The sequence below is a fragment of the Leptonychotes weddellii genome, chromosome 3 (assembly GCF_054177405.1).
Source record: "Leptonychotes weddellii isolate Sample4059 chromosome 3, ASM5417740v2, whole genome shotgun sequence".
In the NCBI taxonomy this organism is placed as follows: domain Eukaryota; kingdom Metazoa; phylum Chordata; class Mammalia; order Carnivora; family Phocidae; genus Leptonychotes; species Leptonychotes weddellii.
The window spans coordinates 113,428,281-113,450,926 of record NC_138371.1 but is presented as its reverse complement, the minus strand read 5'-3'; the positions used below and the strand labels follow the sequence as shown (position 1 = coordinate 113,450,926).

General features: G+C 40.2%; 1 protein-coding gene across 6 annotated transcripts in view; it reads left to right on the top strand.

The window, feature by feature from the left end:
* The window catches only part of STARD13 (StAR related lipid transfer domain containing 13), a 468,749-nt gene that overhangs the window by 281,414 nt on the left and 164,689 nt on the right, over positions 1 to 22,646 (top strand). Inside the window, exon 1 of one of the 6 annotated variants that reach the window (XM_031022631.2) lies at positions 20,198 to 20,517. The exons of 4 other annotated variants lie outside the window; for them this stretch is intronic. In XM_031022631.2, the coding sequence (XP_030878491.2) occupies positions 20,349 to 20,517 (169 nt within the window). In that variant the 5' untranslated portion in view covers positions 20,198 to 20,348. Of the gene's footprint in view, positions 1 to 20,197; positions 20,518 to 22,646 lie in introns of those variants that run through there. One more of the 6 variants, XM_006728963.3, reaches the window with a different exon arrangement.

Below are 22,646 nucleotides of genomic sequence, written 5' to 3'. Positions count from 1 at the left end.
GTGAGCCCCCAGAGAAAAGCCGTCAGTCACTCCCGTCTCCCTGGTCTCCGGCCGCACTCCGTGCTCACCCGGTCTGTGACCGCGCGTTTCTATCTCTGGCACCCGACCCCGGGTGCAGTCTCCAAACCCAGCAGATCCCTGCAGTGCGCTCCCGCGCCGCTCCACCCAGGGGAGGAAGGTGAGTCTCCCCGGATCTGCCACTTGTTGGGTCCCTGCTGGAGGAGCAGGGGCCCAACTGGGCCGCGGATCACGGTTTATGGCAACCCCGAGCTGAGAGCCCGCGCCTGGGCTCCGCCTCTGCAGCCGGCTTCCCTGCTCCGATACCTGGGAGCTCTGCCACACTCAGGCACCCCCGGTCTTTCTGTGACCCCGAGGGTCCTGAGACCACACTGTCCCACGAGGGTTCCACTCCCCGCTTAGCCACCGGAGTGACGTCCCTCAGCGGAGCCGACTTCTTAAAAGTTCCGATTTTGTGCTCCGTGGTTCTATCACTTGCCAGAAGTGGCCGATGGAGGCCCCTCCCCCGCCATCTATCCTCCTGAATATCGCCTCGGATTCACTTCTCCGCATGTCCTACCTTCCAGAAAGCGGTCGCTTTTCTGATGAGAGAGTTGTTGCTCTTCTTTTCTTCGATCTCCTGTTGAGTTCGTAGGTGTTCAGAATGGTTTGATCCCTATCCAGCTGAATTCCTGAGAGGAGACGAAATCCAGGTCTCCTACTCCTCCGCCATCTTGCTCCGCCCCTCCAGAATTTTTTTTTTTTTATTTGCAGAAATAAGCTATGTTGCCACATGTCTACTCAAATAAATTCACATTGCCATCTAAACTGACTCATTTGTAAGGAACAAGTCTACATAGCAGAAAGTATAACATCCATCAGAAGGTATGCATGCCAGAAACCTTGAAATGGACAGGTTTCTCATTTTCTTATTGTTTTAATGCGCCATCTCTTGACCTTTACCTGCACCCTGACTCTAGCACAGATGCTGAAATGTAGAATCATAGAAAATAGGAGGATAGGGGTGGGAGGAGGGGGGTACAAAAAAGGAGGGGAGCAGGAAAGGCAGGATGCAATTTCTCAAGATAGGAATTTAGGGGGAAAATGCCCCAACAAGGGAATTCTAACTTGAAAGACTATCTTCCCCAGCTAGGTGGCATCTAGAACCTATGATTGCCATTCAGAGAAAAGGAAAAAGGGAAAAAGGAATATAGCATTTTCTCCTTAGGGCAGAAGGGGTTGTTTCTCTTTAGTAAATGCATGGACTTAAATGTGGAACCTCAGACTTTATAGTCAAAGCAAAGGAAACCATAAGATAAACAGTAAAAATGATTTGTTGATATGACGTTATTGTAGCTTTTATGTATATTTTGTCAAGCAAAACATGGATATTTCATGCAATGCTTTAAGCACAACGTTCGAAAGGAAAACAGTAGCCATTTGTTTTGATAGGAATGCATATTCAATGGTGGACATATCTTGTAGCATTATTTTTTTTTTACAGCAATGACATTTGGTGTTTTTCCGGGATTGAAACAATGATACCATCCTTCCATTGAATCCACATGCAAGAAAAAGCGTAGTATAAATAATGTCTCTTACCTATTAAGTTGCTTTCCACTTATGTTGAGACCAGGACTTGGCACCACCTTTGGTTTCATTTCCTACCATGCCTGCCGAGTCTCTCTGAGCCTGACATATTCTCTGGAAGCTCTGACTCTTTATCATTTTATCTCTGTATTCCATAGCCTAAAAGGAGTTCACTAAGTTTTGTTTTTTTGTTGTTGTCGGGTTTTTTTGACTAAATGAATAAGGAAATGAATAACCTCAGGCTAGAAGTGATGAAACATGAATAATATTACAACTAAAATTTACAGTTTGTAAAGCACTTTCGTTATCTGACTTAATACTCAAAATCATGGTATGAGGTAGATATCTCCTATCTCTACTTTACAAATAAGGGAACAGAAGCTCAGAGAGGTTAAGTAGGCTGCCCAGGAGCACAGCTAATGAAGTCACTTAGTTGGAATTTAAACCCAGATCTTCCCTAAATTTTGTATGCTTTCTACTCTATCCTGCTGCCTCTAGAGACCTTATGCACAAAGAGTAGAAGCTGAGAAGATTTTATCTCAGATATTGAATTTTATTCAGGGTGAAATAAGTAAAGCATTCTATTTTTTAAAAGTTCAGAATATTAATAACATTTTATGAATGCTCACATTCATTCGGTTTATTATTTTTTGTAACTATGAAAGAAGAAGAACCAGCAATACAAGTTTAATATCACAAGAGATTTGGCAGTACTTTATTAACCTGCCCTGCTAGGTTGCCCACAGTGATGTAAGTACTGCTATTGATCAGTTTGTGCAGATGTACTGAATTACAGCTTACAGCTGTGTAACTTTCACTTATAGAGACGAAGGCTGGTGGGTACAAAACATTCTATTGTAATCCTAGGAAAATATTTTTAAATATATATTTCCCCTTGGCAATCCCATAATGATTTCCTTTCAAGTAATCTCATCGTTAGTGGATTTATACCTCGAAGAACTACCAGCATCCAGGAGGGTGTCGGCAACGTGCTGGCCTCAGAACTGAGTGAGTGATAGGTGCCTGCTGCCCCCTAGGCTTGCACTGAAAAGAGCAGAGATGGCTCCACTCAGTGTGTTCCTGTCTCCCTCACTGTCCAAGTCCAACAAGTGAGAGGCCTTTATGCGGCTCCATTATTACTCCATATCCATCCTTACCCCAGGGGAGCATAATGTCCGTGGACCCCATGCAAAGGTTCTAGAAAAGAGATCCGAGGTAGATCATTTGTAATACTTGTCATTTACTAGAAATGGGATGCTGGCTGGAGGAAAAAACATTAGGAATAGGCTAGTGAGGGCTTGAGAGCATGCACTGTCCCCATCCTCAATCGTCCTCTTAGAGAGAATACCTTCTATTCAAAAGAAATGCTTCCCGTCCCATTCATTCCCAGTTTAGGATATTGATATCTGCTTATGGCTGCCTTTTCTGGTATTATGTGCACACTCTAAAATAATTGCAAATTAGAAGGAAATTGTGACAAATATCCCGAGTAGGAATAGGAAATCCTAAACCCAGGACGGTTGTTTCAGGTTACCCTAGAAAGCTACCTGTCAGTATTTTTTAGGAGGTTTCGTTGTTCAATGTATTTGATTGAAACGATGGTTGAACATAACTGTTCTCTCCTGATCTCTCCTCTCTGCCCACCATTTGCCTCACTGGCTCAGCCTGTGCTTTGTAAATGTAGACATCATGCCAGCTTCTCTCCTCTGCCTTCCTCTTATCTAGTCAGTTGTCTCCCTGCAGAGAGCTGACCCACAGCTCCTGCTCTCACTATGACCTCTATAGTGAAGACTCCAACTTACTTCATCCAGCTCTGTGTCTTCCTCTGGGGTCCTGATCCATCGCCTGGACCCACAACTCTCTAATTTCACTTCACACTCTTTAAGAGCTCAGAGAAGGAAGCATGAGTGTATCATCACGGAAGGTGTCATGGAGGGAGCAGGGCTTAAACTCACTGTAATTGGTGGATGGACTCTTCTATATCGAAATTGCCCAGATAGAGATTTTATATTAAGAAAATTTACTGAATTATTGGCATTCAACCCTATGCTTAATACACATCCAGTGGGTGTGGAAGTTCAAATCTGAATTTCTCAACTAAGATCAAGTTTAAGTCTGCAGGAAGCTGTGCTTGTTAGAGAATCACAGAATTAAGTTCTTGGTGAAAGAACTTGGTAAGAGGCAACATGACCATCATGAGATCCTTGCTGGTCTTACAGACCCCAGAGTTCTGGAGAGGTTCCCAGCACGCTTACTGTGGGCAACTGTGAAGCACTATCTGGGAGGAAATGGGCAGTCCTACAAGGCAAACATGTCTTGCCAAGGCATTTGATTGGAAATTAGAAAAAATAAATAAACAGATCACAGGGGCCGGGTTTAATGCCTTCAAGAAATGCAGATATGCATATTGACAGACACTTTCCTAATATTTAAAATAGCAGGCACATGAACTTTAATACAGTCCCCTGCTCTATTTTCTCTGTGCACTGTGTATTACTTATATATTCAGGAACATTTTGGTAGCAATAATCAAAGGAAGAAATTAAAAAAAAACCCCAGCTAATTGGGAAATGAGCTGATTCTAAAGCCACAGTGACGATCGTTGTGGGAGGAGGTGGCCATTATTTAATTGTTCTTCCTCTAGAGACAATCAGTAGGGTGGGTTTTGCCAAGTGTCCTGAAGCAAATACTACTATAAAGCTCCATGTGGAGTAGGACTATTGTCCCTCCAAATATAGTCCCTTTGTGTTGAGGGCCAAGAAATCCAATGACGGAATGAAACAATGGAAATCCGCCCAGAGACTTTTGTAAAGAGCAATCCCTTTGGTAAAACTGACAAATAAAGAAGCACTACAATTGCTCTTTTACCAGGAATTCTTTAAAATATTTGTAAATGAACAATATGGGGTAGTTTGTGACCAAAGGGGTTCACATTTTTATGTGTGCTCCCCAGAGGAAGAAGTGATAGGTATAGCATAAGCACAGAGAGGTTCACATAAAATCTGAATTCTAATGCATATCTTAGGCTCTAGTAGATACAGGGTCTAGTTCTGAGATACAGATGGGGAGAATATATGCCAACCTGTAAATTGGATCCAGAAGCACTCTCCAAATTGCTCATCCCCTATATGGGTGACAAGACCTGCCTGCACATTTCTGTGAAATCCTGTGCTTTAATATATCATAATACTTACTAAAGGGTATTATCATTGTTGTTACTTGTTCATGTCCCCCATGGAAGGAGGGTCTACATCTGTCATTTCTTTATGCCTAATATTTAGCATCGTGCATGGCATATAGTAGACGCTCACTAATAATAATAAATAGTTGTTGAATTCATGAATATCCCCATTGGTAACTCATTTATGATCAACATGTGTTTTAATATGTTTTACTACCAGGGACATTCACTGCTGGTTTGCTGTCCACTCTTTGAGGTGAATTTTACATTCTTGATTAACAAGTCGTATGTTTACTCTGTATAAGGTGTTCTGCTAATCACTGTGGAGGGCACAGAGATGAGACTCCACCTAACCCTAGGTTTATCCCCAGGCTAATGTGGAACACTCCTCTTTAACTCACTGTGAATCATCACCTGTCAATTCTCTGAAGGCTTAGTGACTAGGATACAGTAGGTACTCATTAAATGTCTGGTGAAAGACTAGATAAATGAACCTATCTGGTACTTGCGGTCAATTTGCCATCAAAAGCTTGGGGCTAATAGCTATCAGTGTCCTAATGAAATCCTTTAATCTTTCATGGGCTCTTTTTCTCAGCCAATTATAGTCAACATTCTAAATATTTAACTGCAGTGTAAGATCCTTGAAGGCAGGTACTAACTATATTGATCTTATTCACCATTGTAGTCTCAGTCTCCAACGCATAGTAGATGATCAGTAAGTATTTCCTGAATGAAGTTTTTAATATTTCCTTTTTAGTCTTTGTAGAGGAGATGCCAAAAGTAGACAAATGGCTATGACAGAAAACACAGAGTAAAAGAGAAATAAAACAAAATATTTCGGGGGATTCACTTGTGGTCAAGATCATGTCTTGTTGTAGAGGTACAATATTTTTTATAAATAAAAGTTATAAAGTTTAATAACATTTTGGGTAGATCTTGAAGAGAGAGAATTCAGTTGATGTCCAGAAGAGCATTAAGTTTTACTTAAAAAAAAAAACCTCATTCTTCAAAGTTATAGAATTCCCTGATTCAAAGATGTGGAGTTTTAAAAATATACAAAGTACTTATCTTTATGTCTGCAAAGAAAAGCAAGTATTTTTAACCTGAATTTTTTAATCACATGAAATGTTGATAAATTTTCTAAAAAATTTAAAAGGAAGGGGTCTCAGAATTTAATTCTGTGAAATTAATGTTAAGCACTAAACACATTCCTGTAAGAGTTTCAAATATTTGGGTACAAATAATGGGCTTAAGCTCTTCTTAAAACTAAAGGCCGTCTTAATCAATAAGTTCTTTAAGAAAAATAATTTTACTTTCACTTATAAGTAATATTAAAAATATGATGCAAGTGAGTAGAAACATTCAAAACAGTGCCTAAAACATTCACCTAATCATGTAGGAATCCAAGGCTCAGCAGAAAGATCAAAAAAATCAAAATTAAAGGCCTGGGCCTGCATTGTGTCTGCAAATAGCAGATTTCACAACCTGGGAAAGTCCAACACACCCATCTTCCTGGTTGACAAAAAGAAGGGGTCATTTTAGAACAGCACCTCTCAAAACTTTAGTAGGTCACTAATCACTTGCAAATCTAGTTAACATGCAGATTCTGACTGGGTAGGTGGGGAGTTGTGGGGGGAGAGTCTGCAGTTCCAATAAGCTCCCAGGTGTTGCCCAGGCTGCTGGTTGTCGAGTAACAAAGCATTGGAAATCTCTTGAGGTTTTCTGCTGCCTGAGGATCCTAGGTAAGGTTTCCAGATTTCTAGCATGAAAACTCTGTTATCAGACGTAAGCTGGAATGTGGTTCAACCACAAACACTTCTGGAAGTCCTTCTCATCGAATGTGCATGGCACTTATCATTACTTTACCCCTTTGATTTAAAGGAATAATCTTCTCTAGATGTCACTGGTGTGCAGTATACTCTTCTCCCTTAATTTCCCCTTGACAAGCCTCAGAACATAGTAGTACTTAAAAACCAGTATGTAATGTAATGTGCCTTATGTGAATTTAGGCTCCTTTAGGAGTTTGGCCAACAGTTATTGTATCATCTGTCAATGAAAGATTCAAACAGTAATTTCTTGAGCCCTACTATGTGCCAAAGATTGTATCATGCAAGGTGTATATCATTATCTTTTATTTTGCAAATGAGGGCATTGAGGCTAAGAGTGAAGTCTAGGGCTATCCATCCAGTAAGAGGAGTCAAGATTTGAACCTAAGTCTTTTTTTTTTTTTAAGATTTTATTTATTCATTTGATTGATTGAGAGGGAGAGAGATCACAAGCAGGAGGAGAGGCAGAGGGAGTGGGAGAAGCAGACTCCCTGCTGAGCTGGGAGCCCGACATGGGGCTCAATCCTAGGAACAGAGATCATGACCTGAGCCAAAAGCAGACGCTTAACCATCTGAGCCATCCAGGCGCCCTTGAACCTAGGGGAAGATGTACGTGACATATTGTGGGCTTCAAGAAGTTTCCAATAAGAACAGTAAGAGATGACACAAAGCAAATCAGAATGAAGTGCCCAATGACTATAAAAGAAAAAAGTTTCAGAGGAACACAGAAGAAGGAGGAGGCCAAGTATGCCCGAATGGCCTGGAAAGGCTTCCCACAGAAGGGGCCATTGAGTCAGGTCTTGAAAAAATGAGTGGGAATTAAAGGAGCAGAGAAGAGAGCTTCATAGGCAGGGGGGACAGGAGGGAAATCTCTTTCCTTCTAAACATTATAAATTCCAAGGCTTTTTCAGGCAACCAGAGTGGAATCCGTTATGACAGGCCTTTACCACCGGACCAAAGAATTTGGATCCCATCCTTTTCTCACTGGGGGACCTCTCCATGTTTATAAATAATATAGCAGAACTATACTTTAGAGGATTATTCTGGCAACTAGAAATGTGAAAACCTGGAGCTGAAGAGTCAGGAGGCAGGAATATAGGAGGTCAGTTGTTTTTTTTTTATTTGTAAAATGAGGAAGACAGAGTAACCACCTCACGGGTTGTTTCGAGAATTAGATGAGGCACGTACGTAAAGAACTTAGAATGGTGCCTGACACTTGGTGTCAACAAATGTGAGCTATCGTTACTTACGCTCTCTCGGTGTGAAGGTGAATGAGCCCAAATCCTGCATGGATTTCCACTTAGCACACATTAGAGTCAGTTCTTCACTTACAGAGCCTCTTAGTGCAATGTCAGGCATGTGGGAGGACTTTACTGCCAGGAGTGTGGCTGGGGTCACCGTTACCCTCCTCTCCCCCCCACCCCCCTCCCCCAGGTAGGTGTTCACTTGTGCTGTATTTTCTCTAACTTTTCGTATCTTCAGGGAAGCACAGTGACTGTCCTTTGGCTTAATGTTGCTTTGTTCCTGTATCAGTCTTTCTCCCTTTAATTCTACATAAGCACTCTCTCTGCTTGTAGGCACAAGTATAAAAGAAGAGCTATCATTCTGAGAACAATTTAAAAATAAGTGGGTGAGCCCCAGTTTTCTAAGAAAAAGAAACTCAAGGTGGAAATTCCCAGAGAAAAATTTGACTGAGAGTGACATTTGATATGTATCAGCAGCTTCGGGTTCTCTTAGGTTAAGTCCCACTCTATAAACCAAGGCTTAACATACTAAAGTAAAAGGCATATTACCCATCTTTGATTAGAACAGAGTCCAATCCGGAGGAGGAGAAAGAGAAGAGAAGATACAGTGTGGGAGGAGGGGATAAAGTAACAGTCAGGGCACTGGGTGCCCAGGCTTCAACCCCACTGAGTGGTCATGTGCCCTTGTGCAAATCGCTTTGTTTTCTCACATGCGGAGTGAAAATGCCATCCATCCTAGGGGTCTTTCATCCAACATTCCATTCTCCCAAAATATAGTGTTCACTCCTAGGTGCCAGGCACTGGGCTAAGTTCTGTGATACCATAATGAGCAACACTACACGTGGTCCCTGCCTTCATGGGATGTACAAACTAGGGGAATAGACAGATATTCATCTAGTACTCCCCCCTTATCACAATACAGCTGTGACAGGCTACAAGGAAAATGTTACAGGGTGCTGCAGGGAACCATAGAGAGGCAGGGAAAGGATCCTTGAGGGAATGGGCGTTGAGTAGTGGTTGATGATACCAATCTAGGGATATTTGTTGTTATAGCCCAGGAAGAGGAAATGGCACGTTTACTGCCCTCAGGAAGAAGGCCAGTGTCCCTGGAACACAGAGAAGAGGAGGGATATGATTTTTGAGGCTGCAGGAGGAAGCAGGGGTAAAACTAAAAGAGCCTTCTATGCCCTTTTGAAGGATTGTTTTAAAGGATTGTTGTGTTCATTATCAAGTACAATGAAGGGCTTACATTTATCATTTTAAAATCTTTAAAAATTATAAAATGCTGAACAAATGAAAGGCAACTTCATTACCATCATGAGTGTTGTCTTTCTGGAGTTATACTAAGAGAATTGTACCAAATATCATTATATAGCTTAACACAAGCATCTATTCTACTCAAGGAATCAAAGAACAAAGTCTGGCTGTTCACTGGGTCATAAAATACTCTCCAAAGAAAAGTCTAGGCATCCACCTTTTAGGTACATAGAATGCTGGTGATTTCATGGAACCATAAACTTTTAGTTTGGAAAGGATTTTCCTCGCTAACCAATGACATTTCCGAAATGGAAATTGAAAGCCTCTGGGGCTGATGACCTCTGAGCTACTGAAGACAGCCTATTCTGTCTTTGTGCTTTGAACTTGATTCAAAATTCTCACTCACATTTTGGATGGGAACCTACAAGATGAGGATGGAGGAGGGAGACACTAACCTTACAGTGTCACATACATAATCTAATTCAACCCTCACAAGAGCTTTATAAGGCCTAACCTCAGTTTTACAGATGAGAAAACAGAGGTGAGGAAAAATGGATGAATTTCTATTTGCCCAAGCTCATATAGTTAATAAGTAGCAGGGCCTGACTTTGAATACACGTTGACTTGACTCCAAAGCCACAGTTCTAGGTGTTCTAGAACTATACCTTAGAGTCATTTAAAAAATACTTTGATAGTTGCAGCACATCTTTTGAAAATCTGATAAAATCTAATACCCTATGCTCTGGAGAAGTGAATATGCACAAAAGTTTGTGAAAAATTCCAGTATTTAGATGGCTCATAAATCATACACCCATGTTATGATGTTCATTGGTTAGAACAGAAACTTCACTGGGACGAGGTCATTGTTCGTTTTATTCATTGCTGCAGTCCCAGCCCTAAGAACATTGCCTGGCACAGAGTAGGAGTTCAAAAAAATAGTTGTTGAATTAAAGTGATTCCAAATGCCTGGGCCCGCTCACCTAATTACTTAGAGCAGGGTGATAAAAATCTAGTATAGACGGGTTGCCTCTGTGCAAAATTTAGGAGAACCACAGAGTGACTTCCCAACCCTGACCCCAGGGGACCCAAGGGATACTAAAAGGGACCGTCCACGTCCAGATCTGAGTCATTATGGGCCAAGTTTGTTTTGCCGTTTAACTTTAAAATCACTCTCTCACCCACCCCCAATGTCAGAAAAGGATGGTGTCTTTCAAAGTTTCTTTTTAAATTAGAATTTGAAACATACTAGTAAAAACAGCACTTCTGAGTCAATTTTCAGGAAGTATTTGGATAAAAAGTGTATAGAGCATGTTTTGTCCAAATGCTTCCTGGCATCACCGCTATATTAAATGGATTTTGCTCATTTGGGGGAAGCTAGAACTTTAGGATACTTATGTGTATTTCTAAGAAAAAGAAACTGAAGCTGAAGTAAATATCAACTCTTAGAAAATAGCTGTAAAGTCATAACATGTTATCTACCCCAGGTTTTAAAGCCAAGAATAGCGGGCACCTGGGTGGCTCAGTTGGTTAAGCGACCTCCTTCGGCTCAGGTCATGATACTGGAGTCCCAGGATCGAGTCCCGCATGGGGCTTCCTGCTCAGCAGGGAATCTGCTTCTCCCTCTGACCCTCCCCCCCTCATGTGCTCTCTCTCTCTCTCATTCTCTCACTCAAATAAATAAATAAAATCTTAAAAAAAAAACAAGAATAGCTGAGAAGATCCTTTCTAGAGAGTGGGTCTGGGCAATTGACAGTTCTTAGTGCCCCCAGGGCAATCTTTCCGGAAAGGCTACATTCAAGAAGTGATACAAAATCCTCTTTCAACTAGTTACTTTTTTTTCTTGGTTTAGATGCTGATCCAGTTGAAACAAAGAATGGGAAGGGAATGATCATCAGATATACTTGGCCTATTTATATATATATATATATATATGAGATCTATGTGTACACATATACGTATGAACCATATGTAGATAAGGAAAGGACACTTGAAGCGACTCAATACTTTGCACAGTAAGTGGGAGAACCGGGACATTATTTGGTGTTTTGAACAGGCAAGTAATATGATGGAAGTACTATCCTGAGAAGCTAACGGTTCTGTGGTGTTTGGGTGGTACTCAGGTAGGCAAGGGTAGACACAGAGACAAAGGTGGGATGGTCAGAGTCACCAAGGCGAGAGGGCTGGTCCCCACATGGTGGAGGCAGCAAGGCAAGAAGGAAGAGATGGGAGAAGCATTTTGAAAAAGGAATCCATAGACCTCTCTCTCTTTCTCTCTTTTTCTCTTTCTCTTATTTTGAACACTAATATTGCCTGATTTTGCCTAATACTGTGTTAAGCCCTAAGGAAGTTCAAGCTATATTAGACAATATCTATCATTTGGGGGCAGATTTTTCTCCTCTCTGTCTTTCATCTGTGAAACACAGATGCAGTTGGAAATAAGCCGAGGCTGAGGTTCTTCTCCACCCCTCCTGACATGAATCACTGGTTAGGCCTGATCCCCTCATTATATAAGAAATATTAGTCATATGACAGAATATTTAGAAAATGGAAATTTAAAAGACATCACCCATAATTCCACCATCCTAAAAGTGGACATAATTATATTTTTGATGTGTTTTCTTCTAATCTTTTTTTACTATGCATTAACTTTTTTTTTTTTTACAAAATGTAATTGTAGTAGATACCACACCATTCTGCACCCTACATTTTCCAAAGGCAACAATACATGGATTGATTAACAGAATGCTATGGGACTGGATTTTCTAAGGTAATCCATATTGAGAAAGAAACCAAGGCCAAGGATAGTCCTTGAGACCCCCAAAGTCAGAGAATGAGAGAGGGTTTTTTAAGTTTATCAAAGACGGAGAGTAGCTTTTGGTTATGTTCTATCTTTCTATGCAGCAAACACATTTTTGGTACTTTGTATTTTCCTGGGATTGATTAGTGTTGAGTCATCTTGGTGGAGCAGCATAAAGAGAAGGTAATCACGTCCAGCTATCTACGGTGTACTTGGTCTGTTTAAACAAGTCTGTGTCTTAAGAGACAGTGTGATTATGATGATGCTCTCAGAGGTTGGCGAGAGGCCACTGCGTGCTTCAATAAATATCAAGTTCTAAAGAGATAATAACATGAGAAACCTCAGGACGGTCTCTGTATATTTATACACACACAAATATTCTAGAATAGAAAGGAACTTCCCCAGAAAGGCTGTATGAAACAGGCATAACAGCCAAGCAATACCTTTTTCTTCCCTTAATTCAAAGGACCACCAGGATGAAGAATCTTCAAGGGAAGCTACAATGGGATAGGTTTGGAAATCTGCCTTATTTTTAGGGTAAAAGAAAGATACTGTAATATGAGTTAATTAGTGGCTTTGTCTCTATTTATGAGAAACAAGATGCCAATAAAAATCATATTTTCATGATAACGGAGTCACCTTTGGTGAAATCATTCCTCCCAACTCAAAGGTGGAATCTCCCCTTGTTGCCCAGCCATAAACTCTGAAATTTGTCTTCCTCATCACCTCAAAGTTCCATTGATACTGATATCTAGGGCTCTAGAGGGCTCTCTTGTTACCTTCTCAATCTCTTAGTGCTTCTCTCTTTATGGGATGTGTTTTAATGCTGTGGCTCCTCCTTACACCACTTGGCCATTCTTTAAAGTATAGATTGATGGTCTTCTATTAGGAATAAGGAGGGAAAGCATTCTATCATAGTCTTAGTGTACTGAGCTGAATTTATCCAAGAAATTCTGTTGGTTTAAATATATAAAAAATGCAATTGCATCATTAATCCCACATCCTTATTTGTCCACAGTTCGTGGGCCACGGTTATTTACAAACTTTACTTAGTGCCCAACTGCTGCATGACCCCAGATGGGAAGCAAATATATAAAAAATGGAATCTGGTTGCAGAGCAACAGGTCAGCATGCAATCTAAATAGTGGTGTACCTTTCACTGGGCAATCTCAAATATTTACGAAACAGTTAATGTGGAGAATCAATAAAGGATTTTCCAAAGGACTCATCTTAGGATTTCTTTAATGAGAAGCTTCCTTTTTATATTCAAATTATAATTTGAGTCAACATTAAGAAAATATGTTCACCTGTTTAAGAAAGGGAAAGAGTTTATAGAATCTAACCTGTTGTAAATGAGGATAAATTTCTAAGTGCTGACAAATCCCAAAGATCCCCTCTAGTAATCAAAGCAATCCTTAAAAAAAAGAAAGAAAAGAAACACCCAAAATGAGCAATTACCTTTATTTTCAAATAGGGCAAAAACACATAGGTTCTAGAAAATTCCAGACAGTAAATTAATTAAAATCTCCAGGAAAATTAGTGTGAGAATTATTAAAAGATATTTATGAGCATGAGAAGCAGAGTGGTTGATAACCTCGGTGCAGTATGGGTCCATGAAGAGCAACTGGCCTCATGTTGTTCACCTTTTAATTGAAGACATAGCAATCATGCTTATAAAATTTGAGGCTGATTCAGAGCTAAGGAAGAGAGTGCTTTTTTTTTTTTTTTTTAAATGCCTTTCAGCCTCTCTTTATGGAGCAAGGATTACTCATCCCTCCAGGCTCCCTCATTTTCACAAGAAACCTTAAATTGCCCTTGATTTATTGGTCAAAGCATACACTTTTGCCACTAACCAACAAAGTGAAATATGTGCATTTAAGTTTTTTTCTGGAGAATAAAACCTTGAATTATCTACTGTCCAGATTGTATCCAATCCAAATGTAGTAACAACAACAGCAACATTTATGATTGCCTAAAAAATATGCATCCATTCCTCTAGACGTTATAGACATTCTAGATCTTTGGAAAAATTCAGATTGTCAAGTATCCAAGTATTTATTTAATCCTTTATTAAACCAACTTCTATTGATTTCCTGCTGTGTGCCGGGCCTTGTGATAGGCACTAAGTATGGAATGTGATTGAAATAGACACAGTCCAGACATGACAATCAGGAATTGAAAATATCTCAATAATTCCAATAAGTTGAAAGATATTTTTTTTTTTTTAGTTTGAAAGGTCAATCTGTTAAATACAGAATAGAGAACTGTCATTTAACAGCAGATTTTATGAAGACACTTAAATACCACATGACTTAAGCACTTAGGTTGACTGTAAAACAGTATGAGGGAATGGAGATGGCCTGCTACATAACACTTAACATTGGTGTAATGGTGAGTTTCTTTCCTATCTTCCCTGCAGACTCTTCCTTGAGGGCAGGGACTACATCATATTCACCTTCATGTCTTCCATACTTACTACAATGCTGTACAAGCATTCAGCCCATGCTGAATTAATGATTGAGTAAATATAGATTTAAAAAATCAGACCTCCCCTATCTTAGACTGGATCAGCAAAAATACAGTGTCCTGAATGCAGGAGGTATGCACAATTTGTACCATATACTACTGTGCTTGGCAATGGCTAGAGTTCTAAGTTTAGGGGAACAGCCATATTCTTTAAGAGACACTAACAGACTGGACCAGATCCAAGAGATAGCAATTGACTGTCTGAAGTTGTGTGTGGTTTGATGTAAAGGAATGTTTAGCCTACAAAAAAAAAAAAAAGGACTCTTATAAGGAACAGTTTGGCTTTCTACAAACATCTGAAGGACAAGCATATGGAAGAAGGAATAGATTTGTCCTATTTAATTCCAAATGGCAGAATTAGAGTCCGTGGATTAAAAAAAAAATTATAAGGAAAAAGTTTCTTAAACAGTTTGCAGTCCTCAGTGAGATATAATAATTCATTTATGTGGGTAGAGTATTACTTAATTGATCTGTATAGTAGTGGAGTGGTTGGGTTAGAAGATGTTTAATATCCTTTCCAAGTCCAAGATGTAAAAACTTTATGCCAATAGGAGTTACAGTGAATAAGTGGATTCCATATTAGCATGTAACAAACTAATCTAATTAATGGGTCATATAACGACTATTTACAGGTATTAACATGACTGTTAATACTAAATATTTTCGCATTAGTCATGAAAATATTTCTGAAAGCAATAGGTTTTGACAGGGTGAAAGAAGAGGAAATCACACAGTTCCAGATCTTTGAAACAACTTAACAAAATGAAAGAATTTTGGTTTGGCTGGAATGATGGGTGTAGGCAAAGAGCCCAGCACAAGTCAGACCAGATCGCTTGCCATATGAACTGGGGCTGACAGTTGGGTCCCCAGGGGATGGCATGAGGGCAGTGCATGTGCTCTTGGAGACCCACAGAGGCAAAGTTAACGGAAGACAGCAGGAAGGGCTGAGACAAAATAAAGCAAATCTATTACTACCCACAAGTCCAGTAGCAGGAGCTGGCCTCGAACTGGTCTAGAGCTGGTAAGCTGAATCAGAAGAGAATCCACTCTGAAACTTTTCATGGAGGGTCCTGGTCATGGCTACAAATGTTAGTGGCTTGACTGCATTGGTCATTGGGCGTGTGATACGTGCATACTGGGAAGGCTTATTGGCACAAAGTTGGGCACATAATCCACAAATCAATTGGTGGAAATCCTCAAAGTGAGCTTCAGAACCCACAGGAAGGCTTTGCCATTAACCCACAACTTTTAGATTCAAGTAATTTCAGAAGCAGCCCTCCAAATCAGTTCTGCCTTTTCCCTCCTACCACTTAGATCTCAAACATTTTTTTCCTGCTTGGCAGAACTACCTTGGCTCCCTCTGAACAGGCTGACAAGGAGGCTGGAATGTGTGTGAAGGAGTCGAAGGAGCAGTAGACAGATGAAAGCACTGGGAGCCATTCTTGGCTTCTGTAACGTGCACCTAGCTTTCTTCTGAATATACACAAGATTCCACTGAGCGCTACTCCGGGATCATCTAGCAAAAGACTTGATAGCAAATGTTTTGTTTAGAGGTCAGATTTCAGAGTTTTGACTGTATTTGGAGTGTTTTCATTGGGAAGAATTTCCCTGGGAAAGGTAAGACAATATGCACAATTAGCCGTAAGGATGAACAGAAAGCAGAGGACAAACAGCTTACCCTGCAAAAGGAGTTGTTAAACAAAAAGACAGTCAAGCTGCTTTTGCACTTTAAGATTGGGGTGGGAGTGAGTGGGTCTCCACTTCTGAGCCTTGGGTTGCTTCTAAGGGGGTCCATGGTTCTCACTGGTTAATTAAAGGCTCTGGGCTGTGTAGCTTGCTCTCCAGACACCTACACCTCAACCACTACAAGAATTTAGCCATCCCATGCTATGCAGTTGACCTTTGAACAACACAGGGGTTAGGAGCACCTACCCGCATGCAGTCTACATATAACTTGGCTCCCCGAAAACTTAACTACTAATAGCCTATTTGACCAGAAGCTTTACCAGTAATATAAACAGTTGATTAACACATATTTTGTATGTTGTATGTGTTATATACTGTATTCTTACAATAATACCTAATATTTTCATAATTTTTTTCACTATTTCTAGGCTATGTGATTTGTCTGCAATTTTTTTCAAATTGTTGCAAGTCTCCAAAAATGTTTCAGATATATTTATTGAAAAATATCTGCATGGAAGTAGATCCCCACAAATAAATCTGTGGTATCTAAGGGTCCACTGTATTTTCATTTAGGCATTCCAGTATCACATGCACTAATTAAACAGGATTAAGACAATTTTCAATATGCCCTACGAAAATCCTTTCCCCTGTCCAGTTTCCCCAGCACATTCTCAGTGCCACAGTTTGTGTGATAGTGGAAAGAGTTCAAATATCATCAGACCGGAGATAGACAGTGTCTCTACACTTGGTTGCTATATGACCTAGGACATCTCTTCACCTCTGGGAGTCTTAATTTCCTGTTCTATAAAATAGGATACCACAGGGGTTTGCTGTGGACATTAATTAAAGATGTGACTGGCACATAGAAGGTGTTCAACACTGTTAGTCCCTCCCACCTCTCCCTTCCTTGTTTTTTTTTTTTTAAGTATTTTTAAGATTTATTTATTTGAGAGAAAGAGAGAGAGAGAGGAGAGGGAGAGGGAGAAAACCCCAAGCAGGCTCCACTCTGAGCACAGAGCCAAATGTGGAACTCGATTCCATGACCCTGAGATCATGACCTGAACTGAAATTGAGTTGGATGCGTGCCCCTTCCCCTTCTCTGTTAATTGCTCTCTTTGGGTCCCAATATTCATCTGTTTATCCCACCCCTGAAATAATATGAGTGAGGATAGCTCTTGACCGAAGTAGGAAAGAGGAAAAGAAGTGAAAACTAAAAGCTAGTGCCATCCATTTTCTTCATTTTTAAAGGAATTGGAAAGGAAAGAATCCAGCATCAGTCTTGAAAGATACACTTGGGTTTTCAGCACTTTCTCCCTCTCTCTGATTTCTTTGGTGCTCACTCACTCACCAGTGAAAATGAAGAGTTCTCTCAACTAGATGCATGGAGGACCTTATCAGCCCAGGAAAGATAATCAGCAGTTTCTCGCTTCTACATTTACAACAAACAGAACAGAACTGCCTACCCAGTGGTTATTATTTGATCACTAGGACCAAATAATGAAAAAACATTCATTAAAAAGGCATGGGTTTCATAGCAATACATTAGCATAAAACAAGGCATTAAGGGTGCCAGTAAGGAAGCAGTGTTACTTATCTGCTTTAAATATGGTATTTTGGACATTTGAAATGGCAAAAACATGGGGAGCAGTTGCATGGATTTATAGCTACTACTTGAAAACTTAGAGACAGAAATGCTGCTACATAATCCTTCATAGATCCGCTTATTAAAATGTACACTGATTTTTAGAAAAATTAAGCCCTATTCTAAATTGTCTTTCTTTTAATCAGGGAATAGAAATTTCCCTTTTTTTCTTAACTTACATTTAACTCTTGTTCTTCTTTGCCAATGTCCTATGAAATACTATGCTTCCTTTGTTGCATCTCTTTATGTATATATCAAAGGATACATCTTTACCTGTATGTCAAAGGATACATAGTCATTGACGTTTTCAGAACAAAACACCTCAGGACTTTCAATGCAGAAGGGAGGCACTGTGATTTTTTTTTTTTAATACTAAACTGGCCATGATACACTGCAGTACTTCTCAGAGAGAATCATTCCATTTATTTTTAAAATGTAGCCAAGTCGCTAATGAACTACCAGATTGGCATTGGGAATGGCAAATCTTTAAGTGTTATTCACAGCTATAAAACAACGAGATATTATTTCCTGCCTTTTTCCTTCCATTTGCTTGGCTTTTGGAACATAGCCCAAGTTCCTCCTAAGTTCCATGGTCTTCTTTCTCTCTCCATCCTCCTTCCATGCTCTCCCAGTGGAAAAGTGGGAAGTGCCAGGTGTCTGGCTTGAACACATGTTTGTGTAACAGCAGGGATGTCCCTAATGTTGGACTATCAGAACAAAAGCACGTGCACAAAGTACCTGACACTAGCATCTCCATCAGATGGCAACCAGTGCTGGATCTGAGCTTGGAACGAGCCCTACAGGCATCTAATGTTGAAGTGTAGTGCTAACCCCATGCTGTTGGTATACCAGAATCACTAGACCTTAGATCCCTGTCACCTTCCACAAAAGATGCCTTGGAACAGCAAAACTCTGACCAAACCCTAAATAAGAATGGAAAGAGAACAATACAATCCAGTGAGATCTTTCCTTTTCTACTGTGATGCTATGGAGAATCTAACACTTGGCCACTCCTACATAGTTATCAGGACGGCCTCACAACTGCCATGAGAGATAGTGTGTTCTACTGCAGGCTCTGTTCATTTACGGAGTAGGATAGTTATGCGAGATGAGCTGCCAGTCAGAATCGGGCCAGCAGAAGTTCCCGCAGGGAAAGGTTAGGGCTGACCACCGCTAGCCACAGTAACGAGAGTTGGGGTCCTAGTTTATGTCCCATTAAACTTTTAATTGAGAGTTTTTTCATCATGAGGACTATAAATCGCAGGCCAAGCTATGTTTCAGTTTAAGTCAGCCGAATGTAAGAACAGCTTGGCCATGTGTTTCTTTTTCAAAGAACTTTATTCATTTAGCCCCAGGCTCAGAATTCAATAATGTTTTCTAAGGACTTTTTCTCTTCACATCAAATAATATTAAAGAGGAAAAATAGCGGGGGGAATTCTAATTATTCCCATATGAATACTCGGATAGGGCCAAATTGAATTATTCACAGTTTCCTTAAACACACATTCTGGCTCCTGATCTCCGCATGTGTGGGCAGAGACCCTCCTGCAAAGCCCTCCTCTGCCTCTGCTTGTCAGAATCCCACCCATTTTTTTTTTTTTTAAGCCCACTGGAATGTCTTCTCCTTATGTCCTGCTGTGATCACCAGAGTCAAAAATAACATTGCTTCCCCAACATTGTCTTCGTGTCTTTTTTGAGACACCTTTTACCTAAGGTTTATGAAAGCCTTAAGCTTTTGTATAACTTCAGCTTGGCGGCAGTACCTTTGCGTAAACCCGAATCTTTACAATAATTCCTAGCAGTGTCTTAAATGGGATAGGTACTTCATAACTTTTTTGTTTCTTGGTGATTAAAAATGGGGGAAGTAGAAAAATTACAGGGCAGCACATACTTCACAATATGCTTGCTTATGCCCTTTGCCTCTCCCAGTCATCTCTAAGAGCTCTCGGCTTCCCCACTGCAGGTCAGGAATCTGTAGTGTTTTTACTCCGGGTGTTAAAGCACTTGAAAGTTTATTTTTCCCTGGAAGAGCTTTATTTGATTCATTTCTTTGTAATGCAGGGTGGTAACATACTCAGCTGTTTATGCTTATTTGAAGTAGTTTTTCATTTAAGACGTTTATCACCCCCATTTTTTTACCTGGCGGCGGCTGCCTGGGAAAAAGCAAATGTGCTCTCTCTAACTTTTACAGCCGAAAAGGCAATCTGTGGCCAGGGCTTATTTTTCTTCTAGTGCCTTTTCTTTTACCCTTCTCTTTTTAACTCTTTTAGGGAGTGCTGCTTCTTGGCGCTTAGTCCGCTCGGGGGCATGGCAAACGCTCGCATTTGCCTTCTGCACCGCGGGGGACCCCAGTCGCTGGATCTGCCGGGCTTCGGGCTCGGGGCTGACTGTGTCCGTTCCCCTTCTCCTCGCTTCCTCGGATTGGCTGCCCGAGGTCACGTGAAGGCCGGGGGGTTGGAATTCTGAGTTGTGGCTTTTGGCACTCCTTTTTCTTTTTAAAAATCGCCTGGTCTGTGGAGCTCCGCTGGGCTTGGTGCCTTTGCTCTTTGACTGAGACTGGAGACAGACGGAAACAGCCACAGGGCAGACTGAGGTGGCCGAGATGTTCAGTCAGGGCCCCAGGACCCCAGCTTCAGGCTGCTACTATCTAAATTCCATGACACCTGAGGGCCAGGAGATGTACTTGCGATTTGATCAGACTGCGAGACGCTCTCCTTACAGGATGAGCCGGATTCTAGCACGCCATCAGCTAGTGACTAAAATTCAACAAGGTGAGTGGCCGGGAGTGGCAGGCTGTTGCGAATTTTGATTTGTGTCTCTATTTCGTGCTAACCCAGTTTTGTTTTTTTTTTTTTTTTACATTGTTGTTTTCACTTTACACTACATTGGATTTCTATGCCACGCTGCATGTAACTTTTAGAAATAACTTCAGGCAGCAGTTTTAAGCAAACAGTGACAGCACTTAGCTGCCACATAACTCAACATGAAGTGCACAGAAAACTTCACGGCAGCTGGGACGGTGTGTATCATCTATTTCCAAAATTTGTGTGTGCCGACGCAATAAACCAGACAGGTTTACTCAGTGTGTATTTTAGGAACTTTTCAGCAGGTTGTTCACACTCTGTCACATTTAAAACTTGGACATTTGTTTATTTAATTGGAGGGCGGGAGGGGACTGACTTGCACCCTGCCCAGATTCTTTAAACACTCTCAGTGACAAGGGAGAGTTGGAATTCTGTTCTTAGGGCCATTGGGCTGACAACCAGAATCGCATCCTCTATTTGTATATTTATGCCAGTAGTTGCCTCTGATTTGTTGATATTGTTTTTCTGGTAAAGGATAAAGGTGTCTGTTAAATTCAAAACAAAGCTTGTGGCCTGTGCTTAGAAGTAACCAGCTTCCTGAGGCAGAAAGAAGAGGATATTGATTACAAGCTGCTAGATGTTCCTTTTTATTCTCTGCAAAAAAAAAAAAAAAAAAATTAATAAGTAAAAGTAAAGTAGATCAACAGTCTGGACATCACTAAAACTGGTCATTCTCCAACAATAGTTAAAACATGCTCCTTGTCTTAGAGTAGGTCTGTAGAAGCTCAAAAATGAACATTCCCAGGAAGCCCCTCAGTGGTGCTCATTTAAAAGACAAGCACATAATACCCACATGATCACAATAAGTTTACAAAGTTTATGACCAAACCCTCCTGGACTGAAACAAAAATAATAACTGAATTATTATATTGGTGATACAGAATTTACCAGCAATTTCTAGAGCCATTATACAAATACAATTTCCACTTCAATAAATGAATTTAGGATTATATTGAATTTTAGAAGGGAAGTTGGGGTTTGTAATCATGAAAATCTTATTATAATGTTTCCAAAAGGAACAATATGTATTCTCGCGAGTAGCAGTTGATGAGATTGTTTCCTTGGAAATTAGGATTTGTTTGTAAAGGTTCAGGAACTGGTTATGTGTGAAGGATACTGGTCCTACATACCAGTCTGATTTCAGGAAGGATATTATGTCATTCCATAAACTCTGTGTGCAGGTCTTGATTGAATAGAAACAAAAGTAATTATTTCCCTGTGGCTTGATTTAAAAATACATTAGGCTTAGAGTAAAAACCAGCTTCATTTTAGCTCTAGAGATCTCTGACAATGGTACTTTATCAGATGCCATCATCACTATGGATGTAGGGGCTTGACAAATGTTTGATGATGATTCATAATCTACACTCGGTAAATGTTCTTCAGCATGCATATCAAGTGTATCATGTTGGAAACACTGCCTATAGAAATAGTTTGAAGTTGCTTTGCAGATCTCATTAAATATATTTACAATAATTTATTTCATTAAAATTCTTGATGTTCTTTTGGGATGAAAGTTATATTCCCATTGAGGATTTGAAGTTATGAACACATGCATGATCATTGAACGTATACTCTGAGTCTATGTTTCATTTGCCTAAATGGAAAATGTGAGCATTCTCACCTTTCTGTGTTGAGCAATGGGATGTCTGAAGCCAATGAATGGCTAGAAATTAAGAGTGATAATGAAGATCAGAGGGAGGCATGAAGGAATTCCAACAGTCCAGTGATTGGGAACTCGTCATTTGTTGATATTATACAGTTGTATAGTAAGCCATTATGAAAGCAGAAGCAAAACGATTTTACTGGGTTTACTATATTATTAGATCGCTTCACTGTAACAGTAGAGAGTATGGATTGAGCCTTTATAATGTCTCAAGCACTGCTCTGAGAGCCTTATATATATATTTCAATTTATTTTACCCTCAAAAAAAAAAAAAAAAGATCCCGGGAGTACGAACTATTATTATACCCATTTTAAAGGTAAGAAAACAGAGGCACATAGAGGTCAAGTAACCTCTCTCAGGTTACATAGT